Consider the following 12,722-nt stretch of genomic DNA (forward strand, 5'->3'; position numbering starts at 1 on the left):
AATTTTTAATTTATTTTACCGTGAAATGTAAATATATTTAACTTCATCGCCAATGCTGCACGCCTTCGCATTAATTATTTATACAGACGACACGATTGGCTTCGTTCTCCTTTTACTTGTCGACCGCAATCATAGCGAATGCTATGACCGATGATTCGACCGCATATTTCCGTAAACAGGAACGAAAGAGAAGATTACGACGCTTTGAGGAGAAAAAAGAAAAAAAAAGAAAAGATAGAAAAAAATCAAAGTTAAAAAAAGTAAAAGAGAACGTTTCTCGTAGGGCACAGGAAGAGTTTAATGATTTAGTTTCCGAGACTTTATGAGAATCACGTTGCTCTCGATATCGAAAAGTATCGCAAATCGGTTCGAAGCCCTTCTCGAGTACACGCGAGATGAATTTTAAATAACGAGCTTAGGCACTTTGAGATATCTTATATTATTCTACTATAAATCATTAAATTTCTTAGCACTTTTGCTCGTGAAAAAAAAAATGTTATCAAACGATCGATAACAACTGTCTCGTGTGTTCTTCTTTTTTTTTTTCTTTTTTCGTTTTCCCCTTCGTAATCAGTATCCCCCAACACTATCCTACACTCGTACGATGTTGAACATGTATACCTACGTAAGTTTGATAGCTATTTTAACGTTTACGTTCGAACGCTCGCACGTGCGATTGATTCGTAATTTAATGAGAATGCATGGGTCATATATCTTTCGTTATTGCCTCGGTACGTGATACGGACAACGAAACGACCGCATCCGTTATCTCGGACGACGCTATCTCGTTTCGTTTCTCCGCATACGAGTTTTGCACTTTAATAATTATCCTTCTCTGAGTGCTTTTCATTGTTTCCTATAAACTACAAAACATCGAACTTGGAAAAAATATATATAAACGAATATAGCAAATAATTAGATGTTTCGATGTTAATAAAATATTTCCAAATTTTTACATTTTATCGAATTAAAGACAAAAATGAAAAGTAGAATGATTAATTGTTAATCATAAAAGTTAATTATTTTTATTCGTCAGCGAGCATCTTGATAAAATTTAATATTATAATAATATAGTAGAATATAACATTCTTATAAATAATCTTGATTATATTTATATTAAATGTCAGTTGAAAAGTTTTCTATATAAATTTTGAGACAGTTCGTAATCCAAGTTCCAACTCGCAATCGCGATTTTAAGGTCTGAATTTTATTTATCCAAAACACATTTCTCTTTCAAGTTCACTTCAATTTTACTTTCTCATCGGAGAGAAACAGTTCGAAGGCTTTATTCCGTGAAGAACGCAGCGAGCAGCTCGGTATCCCGCGCGATTTGATACCCAGGCAACGGATGGAAGGGAGAAAAATATTTTCATGAAAAAAAAAGGGAAGGAAAAAAAAAAGTAAACCTTTTTTACCCTGCAGATATAAATTATAATACAATATCTGGGTCGGATTAAAAAGATAAAATGCATTATTTTTCGATAGCTCTTGATATAATGATAAAAAAATTCTGTTTATGCTACAATAAAAAAGGAAAAAAGCAAAAAAAGCTTGTTTTTGTCTTCAGCACATTAATTAATTAATCTCCACGCATTTAATTTAGAGAAAAAAAAAGTATCGTCCGACTTGAAAAAAATTACATAATTAAGATAAAAAATACAGATTTTTTAAATAAATACCTAATGTAATAATGGCTTCCTTGATAAAAAAAAAAAAAAAACAAAAAGAAAAGAAAGAAAGAAAGAAAAAACGGCTAATTCAAAGTATAAGTCATGAATAAAAACATAAAGTAATTTGATAAGAAAGAAGGGAAAAGAGAAAGAAAAGATAGGGCGTGTCACTCGCGATCGAGCGTCGTTGAATAATCGAGGAAAATTTTTGAAGCGAGCCTCCACAACGCCCAAGGGTGCAACCCAGACGCGTTTTCAAGCGGGCGCGTGCGAAAAAAAGCGGCCTTGCTATATTCGTCGACGCAACTACAGCACCCCTGTAAACCTTCCGTTCTATCTCCGTCGATCCTAGTAGCCCCTTTAAAATGCATGAAACGCCGTCATGAAACGCTGTCATGAAACGTCGTCCACCAACGGACCCTCCTATTACGAACGACCAAACCAAGCCTCTGCTCTTTGCCCTCTCGTCTATGTTTCAGTATATTTGAGTATACGTGCGTGTGCGTCTTTGGTCACGACGTCAAAGGACACCACGACGTCTATTCGAATATCTACCTCTCCGTGTGTGTATATATATATATATAAACATATATATTATAAACACATTATTTAAATTATGTCTACATAGTGTATCTGTTACACACACACACACACACACACGCGCGCGTATGTATGTATGTATATATATATGTATATATAAACTTGTGTAATAAAATGATATATATTAAATATATATAACTAAACTATATAAGTATATTTTAAATAATATATATATATATATATATATCCTAGCTATATAAATATATTATAAAACTAATATCTTTTTAAATAATTCTTCTTTGCTTTTCTTCATCTTGTATTTCTTTCGTTTTAATACATTCGAAATTCTACGACGAGAGCAAGCCCCTTAACGAATTTGTTTCCAAGTTCGCCGCCCTTCTTTCTGTACAAGTATCACGGTTAGAGCTCTTCTCTTCATCCAGCTTTACGTCCGAGCTTACTTTTCGGCAAGGTACACGTAATTTATACTCACTGAGAGAAAAAAATTTCCAAGACTACTAAAAATGGAGCTATTCGGGGTGACTCTAAAAAGAAGGTTGTTCATATCGTCTTATCTTATGCGAAGGTGCAATCCATAATATCGATGAGCTCGGATCGTTCTTGATAAATTGACCATTCTGTCGGAAAGAAGATAAGCCGAGTCAAGCGTCGATCGTGACGTTAGAAAATTGTCAGATCGAATCTTTCTTTTTTATTATTGGGATCGTTCACTCGAACTTTGAGTGAAGACAATGATACCAGAATGATTGTTGTTTGAGATTTCAACGTTATCTTTATCTTTTAATATCATCGTGATTTCATCATTTTTTTTTTTTACTCTGATATCTTTTATTAACATTTCAATGAATCATGGAAAAATTAAGGCGGATAAAGAAAATTTTTGAATAATGAATATCGTGCTTAGTTAGCACGCTTTAATTATCTAATTAGGAATTTTCAACAAATAAAAATAATTTTATATGTGTTGAAAATAATCCACGTAGTTAGATGTTTTATATACATTTAAAAATAATTAATATATAAATATCAGTGAAACGAATATGTACTATGTGCGAGCGTTTTCACAAAATATAAAAAGCATAAGAATCGATAACACGTATCAAGACCAATTTACGTAAAAATTGATCTACTATATTTTCTAAAAAAAAAAAGTTAGAACGTAATAATTTCAGCAAAAGTAATAAAATATAACAGCGGTGTATATATAATTCAGTTAAGCGAAATACGAAGAGCACTTTCTAATCGATTAATTGCTTTAAAAAATCCAATAAGTTTTCCTTAATTTTTAATTGATATCAACTTGTTCATTTTATAAAAAAAAAAAAATCAATAGCAAACGAAAATCCGTATTTCGATCTAAAATAAAATTAAAAAATTTCGTTTTCTTCGAAAATTAAATTTCGCGATGATGATTGCTATACTAATTTAAATACACTGAAACCAATTTATAAAATCAAATAAATTTATCGTATAATTATCGTAAATCGTTGTATAACAAAAACGATAAATCCAATGCTTCCCTTGAAACGACTTATACTAAAAGTTAAGTATAAAATCGCTTGGCACCGTTATAAAATCACCATACTAATTTCTCTGGAGAGCTAAAATTAATCTTAATTACGGTAAATATTAGATATTAATTAATTCCGAAGTAGGCCGCTGCACGAGTTTTACGGACAACCGGGCTTAATGAAGCTTTCAGAAGGCAAGGATAACTTTCCTGACAGTTTCTGTCCCCAGGAACCTTCATTATTTTACGGAATATTCAGGTCCAAACGAATCCGATATGTACAATGGAAATTTGACCACTGTCATTTCAATCATATTAAGCATTTATACAGTAATACTTTTTTTTTCTCTGATAAAAATTCTTTTATAGATCTGAATACAAATATTTATCTATAGTATCATACCAATAAAATAAAAATCTATATAAATGTAATATGAATTTATTCTTTCAATAGAAATTGATAATTTATTCGAGCTTCAGTTAGGGAAATGTTATTTATATCTATAATATAAAAAAAAAAAAAAAACTTTAACCCAAATTATTCGATATTGATTGCTTTTAGATAGATATTCGTTATTAGATTACATATAATTCATTACTTTCCGTCAATGATAATACTTTTGCTATATTCGAAAAAAAAAATCATTTTTTATCGATCGGATTTATTAATTAAATTTATAATTTTTTAATCTTGCAGAAAAAATGCCACGACTCTCGAAAAATTTCATCTTCAAATATCCAGGATAGAATTGTATCCAAAAGATTCTTCCTACGTGGATGAATTATTACGTCAAATGGCAACGCAACCCATCACTCACGTTGGTAAGTTTTCAGAATTATCGTTCTCTTTTCTCTTTATTTTATGATCATTATATCATACAATAAGAAAGCTTTTTTAAGACTGACATGTACGGTCCATTCGTTACAATTCGTTCGACTATCCAATAGAAATTTTTTTATAAACGATCTATGCGATTCGTGCCAAGAATTTTTCCGGCAGTGAAAATAACAAATGGCAAAGGCCACAGCTGGCACGCGAAAGTCTATTCAATTTTTCGTTATTTCGTAATGAATCAATCCTCAAAGCGACTCATCCTTTGTGAAAAATCTCAGCATGATTATTCGCGAGAATATTTAACGAAACGAGATATAATATCGATTCGGCTATTTCTACGAGAACGTATAGATAATAAATTTGTATTCGAATCACTCGTTTCTCGGATGATACTACTAGGATGAGCGAAATAAATTCTTAGTTTTTTTTTCCCCCGAAGATATTAGAGATATATATCATTATAATATATATATATATATGGAAAAGAATGATAGGGATTCATTTAAAAAAAGAAAAAATGTTGATCTGAATAACTCGAAAAGGTCACGAGTAAAGGAAAATTTTTTACATGCACTTTATAGCTGACTCGGAGCAATGCAAATTTACTTATTAAACTTTCTTCTAACTACAATCAGTCGCGAGATATTTGCTCTGACATTTGTGGACGGATTCCTTATGTATATGAGCGTGTGTGCGTGTATGTGTGTTTGTGTATGCATTTATATATTTATGTTTATATCATTTTTACGTTTTTTTCTCCGAACAATTTTCACACGAGTAAACGCGTACGTCTCGTCGAATTAAACGAAATGCTTTATCGACAGAGGTTATCATCGAATGACGAGACATTGTTTCAAACTCGGATACATATTTTTCGCGAAAGAATTCGACGGTTCGCGGAATATTCGTGTTATTTTGATAAAACGCTTTCCCGATACGGTGCACGGCGGAACGTGGCCCGATTCGCGTTTGTCGAATAATAGACGAAACAACGTCGTAAACTACGGTAGAACAAACGAGAAATTCCTTCCAACTATCTCCTCTCTCTAATAAATTCTGCATCCTTCTATTTATCGGCGATTAATTTGCTATGTTTACTCGGAATTAAGACGCATTCCATTTACTCGAATTGAACAACTCGAATCGTTCAAAACAGTTCATTCTTTCGTAGTATTAAAAATAAAAGAAAATGTAAAAGATAAGAGCGATGTTATAACAAAAAAAAAAGATAGAAAATAATAGTTAATTCTCAACTTTCTATTTCGAGTAATTTAAAATAATAAAGTTATTACAACTAATATTAAATATTAAATCACTAATACATGTGTGTTATAAGAAATGAAGAAAAAAATCTTTTAACATCAATCTAAACTGAGGTGTGTTCCATGACCTATATAGGAGAATGTGATACATATGTATATGTACATACACATATACTTAGGTACACGGAAGATATCGTGTATCTACATGCAATTCCTATTTAAAGAAAAAAAATATCTAAAGTCAATGTAAAAAATTAAAGTATGCGTCTTTAACTCGATAATCGATAATCAATAATATCGCGATAATGACGGATTAAAAATAAATCGAAAATCATTCGAACGTGAGATAACAGTAAAATTTCGTATAGTTATGAGTTTTCAAATTATTGTTATATAGATTATAACATAGGAAGAACGAACGGAGAGACTCATCTGAACGCTTTTGAGGTTTCCTCGAGACAAAGGAGGTCGATCTAACAGTCTAACTCGGAGAACGTTAACTATGTTACTTCATTGTAGCTTCCCAACGTGACGTTCGTATGCAATAAAGCTTCGATTCGATTAAAAATCATAGAAATTTTCTCACAAAAATAAAAAAAATATATATATACTGACATTAATTCGTTAAGATAAATTAAAGGTGAATCAATTAAGCCTCGGCGCTAATAATAACATTCTGGAAAATGATATCTGTCAATTTTCAGATAAATGAAATCGGAAATATAAAAATACAAGGTAAATTTATGCTTAGCACATTTTCGGATCATTTTTATTAACAATTAATATCTGACCGATTTAAAAGCACAAGCTCGTCTTTCGTATTATTTTTACGAAAGATGATATTAAGATCAGCGATAAGATTCGAGAAAAATACGAAAATTTTTAAAAGCAGTTTAATTTAGAGTCGAGTATTTACTTTCTGTTCTGTTTCGTTAGCATCATAATTATCGAATTACGAAAATGTCTCGCCGATTTGATCGTTTGTGATCTTTAAAAACAATAAAACATAATACAATAATAACCCTTCGAAACCTTAATTAGAACATAATATATCGGTTAACTGAAAATGAAACATTTTGAAGATGAATTTACTCATTTAACGTAGAACTTAAGAATGATTCTATATTTAATGATGAATGATCTAATATTTAATCTTTCAATATCTTTTAACAATTACTTGTCTGTACTGTCTCTCTTAATAACAGATAAGATCTTGTGTTAACTACAAAATTTCTTTTTAATTCGCTTAATTCTACACATTAACGAATAAATTTATCAACAGAAATACTTTTAATTAATATAGGTGTGATAATGATATCTTCAAGAAATCCAAGATCCGTCATATCGACGAGTTTAATAATTTGAATGTTATTCCCGATTCACGCGTCTATCCTCGAAAGGTTTATATCCGGTATAAAGCGAAGCAATCGAAAGGGAACGAGATTGGGGGAGGTAGAGGGACAGGGTAATGCGAAGAACAGAGAATTTAATGCTAAAAGGCGTGAACCTTTAGAAGCTCATCGAACGACGAAGCCTTCAGGGTCAAATGAAACGAGTCGATATCCCTATTAGCCTCTCAAAGGTCCAACGATTAATTATCTTCCATGATAAATAGAGCATGTTCATCCGCACGTACTACCTACTCGATGATGCACGATGCTCATAGATCGCATGATTTGTAGAAAGAGAGAAAGAGAGAGAGAGAGAGAGAGAAATGACATGATTTCGTGCCGCTTTCTATTCGCTATCGCGATCGTTCGACACGCAAAATTCAGGCGTATGTTTGCTAGGTATAGTACTTTATCAAGTTTAGCCAAGTATGAAATCGTATTACTCGCTCTATCGAGTTAATAAAAGATCTCGCGAGGATCCAGAAAAGTAATATGCATATATATACATGTGTGTGTATGTGTGTGAGTGTGTATATATATATATCGAGAAAATTCGCATAATTATTTTCCTTTGTTCACAGTTCAGAAAGAAGGCGGCACTCAACTGAAATTAGTGATCGACTATCTGAACAACATGCAAGCTCTTTTCAAGCCAATGAGGTACGTAGATTTATTAAATGTTCATTTAAAATCTCTATACAAAATCTCCGTCATTTTTTTGAAATCATTTTATCCTTTAAATCGTTCGAATGAGAATGACGTAAGGATAGAAAAAAAAGAAGAAAAAAAAAAAGAAGAAAAAAAAAGGAAAGGAAATACTTCAAGTGAAATGATAATTATTAAGTAAGCTAATTATCTAACATATGAAACGAATGTTAAAGTAATTTTTTTAATAGAGGAGAAAAAATGTGTATGATTTCTTTACGCGAAGACGTGATAAAACTGATATCTCGCGATAATACGATTTTGATAATAAACATACTTTCTCCACAAAGTTGGCTTCGAAAGGAAGATCTCCGACGTTTTTCATGCGGAAACGACACGCATGCGGAGGTGGAAAGTTCGATATCTCTAGCTTGCAGTAAAATCATGAAACGAAATTAGCAAAGGCAATTTGTCCGCCCGTCCACCGCTCATTTTCCGCTTGAATCCTTTCGATGGGGAACCTGCTGCGGCAGTTAGATCTCTGTACCATGCGATAAGAGAACGAAATTAAGATTGAAACATTGGGCAAGTTGATACGAACGCGAACGTCGACCTCTGCAACACTTCCAACGGTAAACAAACCTAGAATTCTCGGAGAAAACGACAAACGAGAGAGTTTCCCCGAGTATCTACCGTATTCATTCGTATTTTCCTATGTACGTATTTTCTTTCGTATTTTCGTCCTTCCCTTCTCATATTATAAAATCTCGAAAAAATATTAGTAAGCCGAAAAATATATTAATATTCCGAGATAGATCTTTCGATATTTATAAATAATCGTAAACCCAAGGAACCGTATTTATTTATCTCGTAATAAGAAATAAGTAGACATATAAATGAATACGAAATTAAAAATATCCTATACATATATATATGTGTGTGTGTAGACCTATACCAATATCCTTTAAATTCCTATTTAATTATTTAGTTATTCGTAGTTAATTATTTAATTATAGATTTTATATAACAGTTAAAAGTCATCCGTATTTTTTTTTATATCGTCAATAAGGGTTTTAAGGAGGGGGAAAAAAAAAGGAAAAAATTAATCAACAACGACGAGTTTTCAGCAACTTCAATAGTCGCCGCGTTATCTTTGCAACTCGTGCTGGAGACCGACCGAGCCGAGAGTAGTTTTTCCTGCGGTGCCAAGCGACGACGAAGTTACGTGGATGGGATTACGAGCACAATTACATAAGTGGACTCCCAAGTGCCTCGTGCCGTGAGAGAGCCACTCCAAGTGGCCTTGCTCTTTCTCTTATATAGCCTCCCTTTCTTCTTTCTCTTTCTTTCACTCTCTCTTTTCTCTTTCTCTCTTTCTCTCGTTTCACTTTGTTTATCTCTCGAGCCTACTCACGCCTTTGTCTTTCTCTTGGTCTCTCAGCCTCTCTTGAAATAAACGATACGTCACATCCGCCATTGTTTCAATTTCTAAGTACTTGGAACGATCCTTCGAGCTTGCTACGACGTTCGTTCGAGAAGAAAATGAATATATCCTATATGATGTAAATTCTTCAACGATTAATTTCTTTCTAATAAACGATTATTGATCGGCCATCGACAATATCCCTCCAAATATTTTCCAAATTCTTTTACAAAGAATCTTTTCCAACGATTAGATTTAACTATCGACTCTTCACGGATCACTTAACGTTTCAAATAAACATAGTAATATCTCTCCGACTAATATCTTAATTTCTCAATAGCGATAGCGATTATAATATTATCGAAAAATTCAAATAAAACTTCTAACGAGAGTATAACGATATTAACGATTTTCTCGAAATACCAACTCCGCCCTCTTTCGAAATAATTAGCAGAAATATGTATATTTCCCAAAAGTTCCTTACTCTCGCTTTTAATATTACGAAATGAGTTATCAAAGATGAAATTTCATAAGGGCTAAAGTAATAGGGGAGCCAACGAAGAATGGTGCCGAGAGTGTCCGAGAAAGAAAATAAAACAAAGGCAAAAGAATTCGTAATATCCAGAAGTGGAGAGAAAATTCGAGACAAGGGCCATCATGTGGCTTATTGCATTCTCTCTCCCTCTCTCTTTCTTTCCCTCCTTCTTGCTTATGGTGTTTCTTTTTCCATTTCACTCTCGCTCTCCGCACATTTGGCCCTTTAAACTTCCGGTCGGCCGAAGATTTCGCGATAAGTGGCCTAGCTGAGCTTAAACTCTGGTAATAAGTTCGGCAATAAGTTTCGTGGAAAGTTTTGCAGGAAAAAGATAGAGATAGACAGAGAGAGAGAGAGAGAGAGAGAGAAAGAGAGACCGAATGAAGAGGACTCTTGTGGGAGAATTTCATCCGAAATTGCGAGCGTCGTCTCTCGGCCGGTGCAACCAATCTCACGAGCCAATCCCTGCAATAAGCTCTCGTTACGCGCGAAAAAAAGACTCTGCGTGCTGGCTTTCAAACGAACGACCATATATATATATTCTATGTATAAAGACACGTGTATGTATATATATATATTTATCTATACGTATATAAATATCTATATACGCTCATGTACATAGATATGTACATAGATAGATACATATGTACGTAGATATTTGTCCTTTTTCCTTAGACAACTCGCGAGCAACTCGAAGCCTTCCCTCCGTAATCGGGTTCTTCGTTCGAGCTCCGCGATCCAAATCGAACCTTTCTTTCCATTTTCAAATCGGTTTTTACTTCTCCTCCTGAGCTTTTATCGTCCAAAGTTTTGCCAAACTCCAAGAGAAAACCCTTTTATATTTTATTCCTGGATTTTGGACGGCAAACTTTGTTCTCTTTATCTCGTAACTTAAACTCACGAATCTAATGGACTTCGATCGAATTAAAAACTTTCTTGTCGTCTAATTACTATTCCTATCTTCGATTATTATGAAAAATGTTCTGCAAAAAGGGCGGCTTGGATTATTATTAAAAAATATATCCTTTCTTATGTTTAATTGATCAGTCATTTTTATAAGTCCCTATGACGACGTGGTTATCACCGATCACGTTACACCGATCGATTATTTCATGTTAAATCAAAAATAAATTTAAATGTTTTCCGTATCGTTAGAATACTATAACACATATAGTTTTAACTAATCTAATTCGATTGAAAATATTTGTCTCAAAGCTGTACAATCCGATAAAATGCATATAACAATAATTGTGAATTATTATTTTTCTTTCTTTGTGATTCTTCCGTAATCAAATTTCGTTTTAATTGAATTACTTGCAATCGAATAATAATAATCCAATAAAGTTCTACTTTTTAATACGATCGACACTAATTCTTGTTAAGTTCAAGATTCCATTTATTATTCCATTTAGCAAGTTCCTAAAGCGTGAGATTCATTTGAATTTCACAATCCTTCTCTTTTCAACTATCGATACTTATCTCTCTTCTTCTTCTTCGTCTTTCTCTTTCTCTCTGTCCCTTTTTCTCTCTCTCTCTCTCTCTCTTTACTTCCCACCTTTATCTCTCTCTCTCTCTCTCTCTCTCTTTCTTTTTCTGACTACAATTGTAAAGGGTGTGAAAAAAGAATGAGAAAGCTCGAAAAACAAACAACCCTTGATACGATAGAATATTCTCACGAGTAAAGTTGAAGTTAAATCGTGTCAGAGTAAGAGAAAGATATATATATATATATATATATATATATATATATATATATATATATATTCGCAAGACCACCTTACTACTGGTGGCGCGATTCGGCTCGAGACAAGCGCAAACGACTGTTAACTTTTAATCAGATGCAAATTACGCACTAATTACCGTACCGCCGGCGTATTAATTAGTCCGGCCTGGACGGAAAAGTTGTCGACCGCGTAGTACGAGTTTTGAGATTCTCTTTCTCTCTTTCCCTCTTTTCAAATTTCTCGATATTTGTGCTTCTCATACTCGCGACGCAACATGACACATAAAATAGATCACTATACCTATTAAATAAAAAAAAAAGAAAAAAAAAGAAGAATAGCCGATCGATCGTACTTTCTCTCTATCTCTCTCCCTCTCGTACGTGAGTAAATCAATTCCGTCTTTCGAGTATCGCGTTTTTATAGATTCGATCAACGAAACGGAACGAAAGTGAAAGATCCACGATGAATGCTCTTCCATCGTAGATCGAATCGAGAGCGATGAAATAGGATCTCACCAATGGATTTCGTATTCGGAAAACGCTTTAGAAATATCCGTTTCCTCTTTAAAGACAAAAAAAAGAGAGAGGGAGAGGAAAAAAACAGTCTACGTACTCTTCTGCTAGCTTTAAAGGAATTCATGCGACGTGCTCGAATTTTAGGTTCGGTGGTTATTGTCTGCCGTACGCGTATACCGGGTGGCCCCGTAAAACCAGCTGGGAGCTCATCGAGTAAATATTTGATCACGGAGAGGGTTTGCGATGCTCTCGTAGAAGCCAACGCTTTCGTTCTTCCATCCTTTTCCAACTCACAACCTTCTTCCTTCCTCTTCCCACCAGTCTGTGGTGATCCTTCGACCCAAAAACCAATAAAACTTGGGGATTTTGTATTAGCATTTTGTCCCGCTCTCCAAGTCTTTCGTCCTCGTTTCTCTCTCACATGCTACTTCAGAACCGGGCATACGAACTACGGATTTTCATTCGCGATATCGCGATATCGACTTTTATTTCTTTCTCTCTGCTCTGTTTCCTATGACGTATAACAAATTTTAACTCTTTTACGAACTGTCTCAGAGAATTATGTTTTCGAAACGAAAACGTGAAGAGAAACGAAAAAGAAAAAAGAACGTAAAATAGAGAAAACGAGAAGGAAAAAATCGAAAAATAGAA

At 33.5% G+C, this 12,722-nt stretch overlaps 2 protein-coding genes across 4 annotated transcripts in view; one reads left to right on the forward strand and one right to left on the reverse strand.

Annotated features, from left to right (window-relative positions):
- Window positions 1-12,722, reverse strand: part of LOC127066778 (MORN repeat-containing protein 3-like) — an 85,887-nt gene that overhangs the window by 65,313 nt on the left and 7,852 nt on the right. The window lies entirely within an intron of this gene.
- Window positions 1-12,722, forward strand: part of LOC127067102 (uncharacterized) — a 52,625-nt gene that overhangs the window by 35,756 nt on the left and 4,147 nt on the right. Inside the window, exons 3-4 of the mRNA XM_051001631.1 lie at window positions 4,439-4,563; window positions 7,811-7,889. Of these exons, the coding sequence (XP_050857588.1) occupies window positions 4,439-4,563; window positions 7,811-7,889 (204 nt within the window). The remainder of the gene's footprint in view (window positions 1-4,438; window positions 4,564-7,810; window positions 7,890-12,722) is intronic.

The sequence above is a fragment of the Vespula vulgaris genome, chromosome 10 (genome assembly GCF_905475345.1).
Source record: "Vespula vulgaris chromosome 10, iyVesVulg1.1, whole genome shotgun sequence".
Lineage (NCBI taxonomy): Eukaryota > Metazoa > Arthropoda > Insecta > Hymenoptera > Vespidae > Vespula > Vespula vulgaris.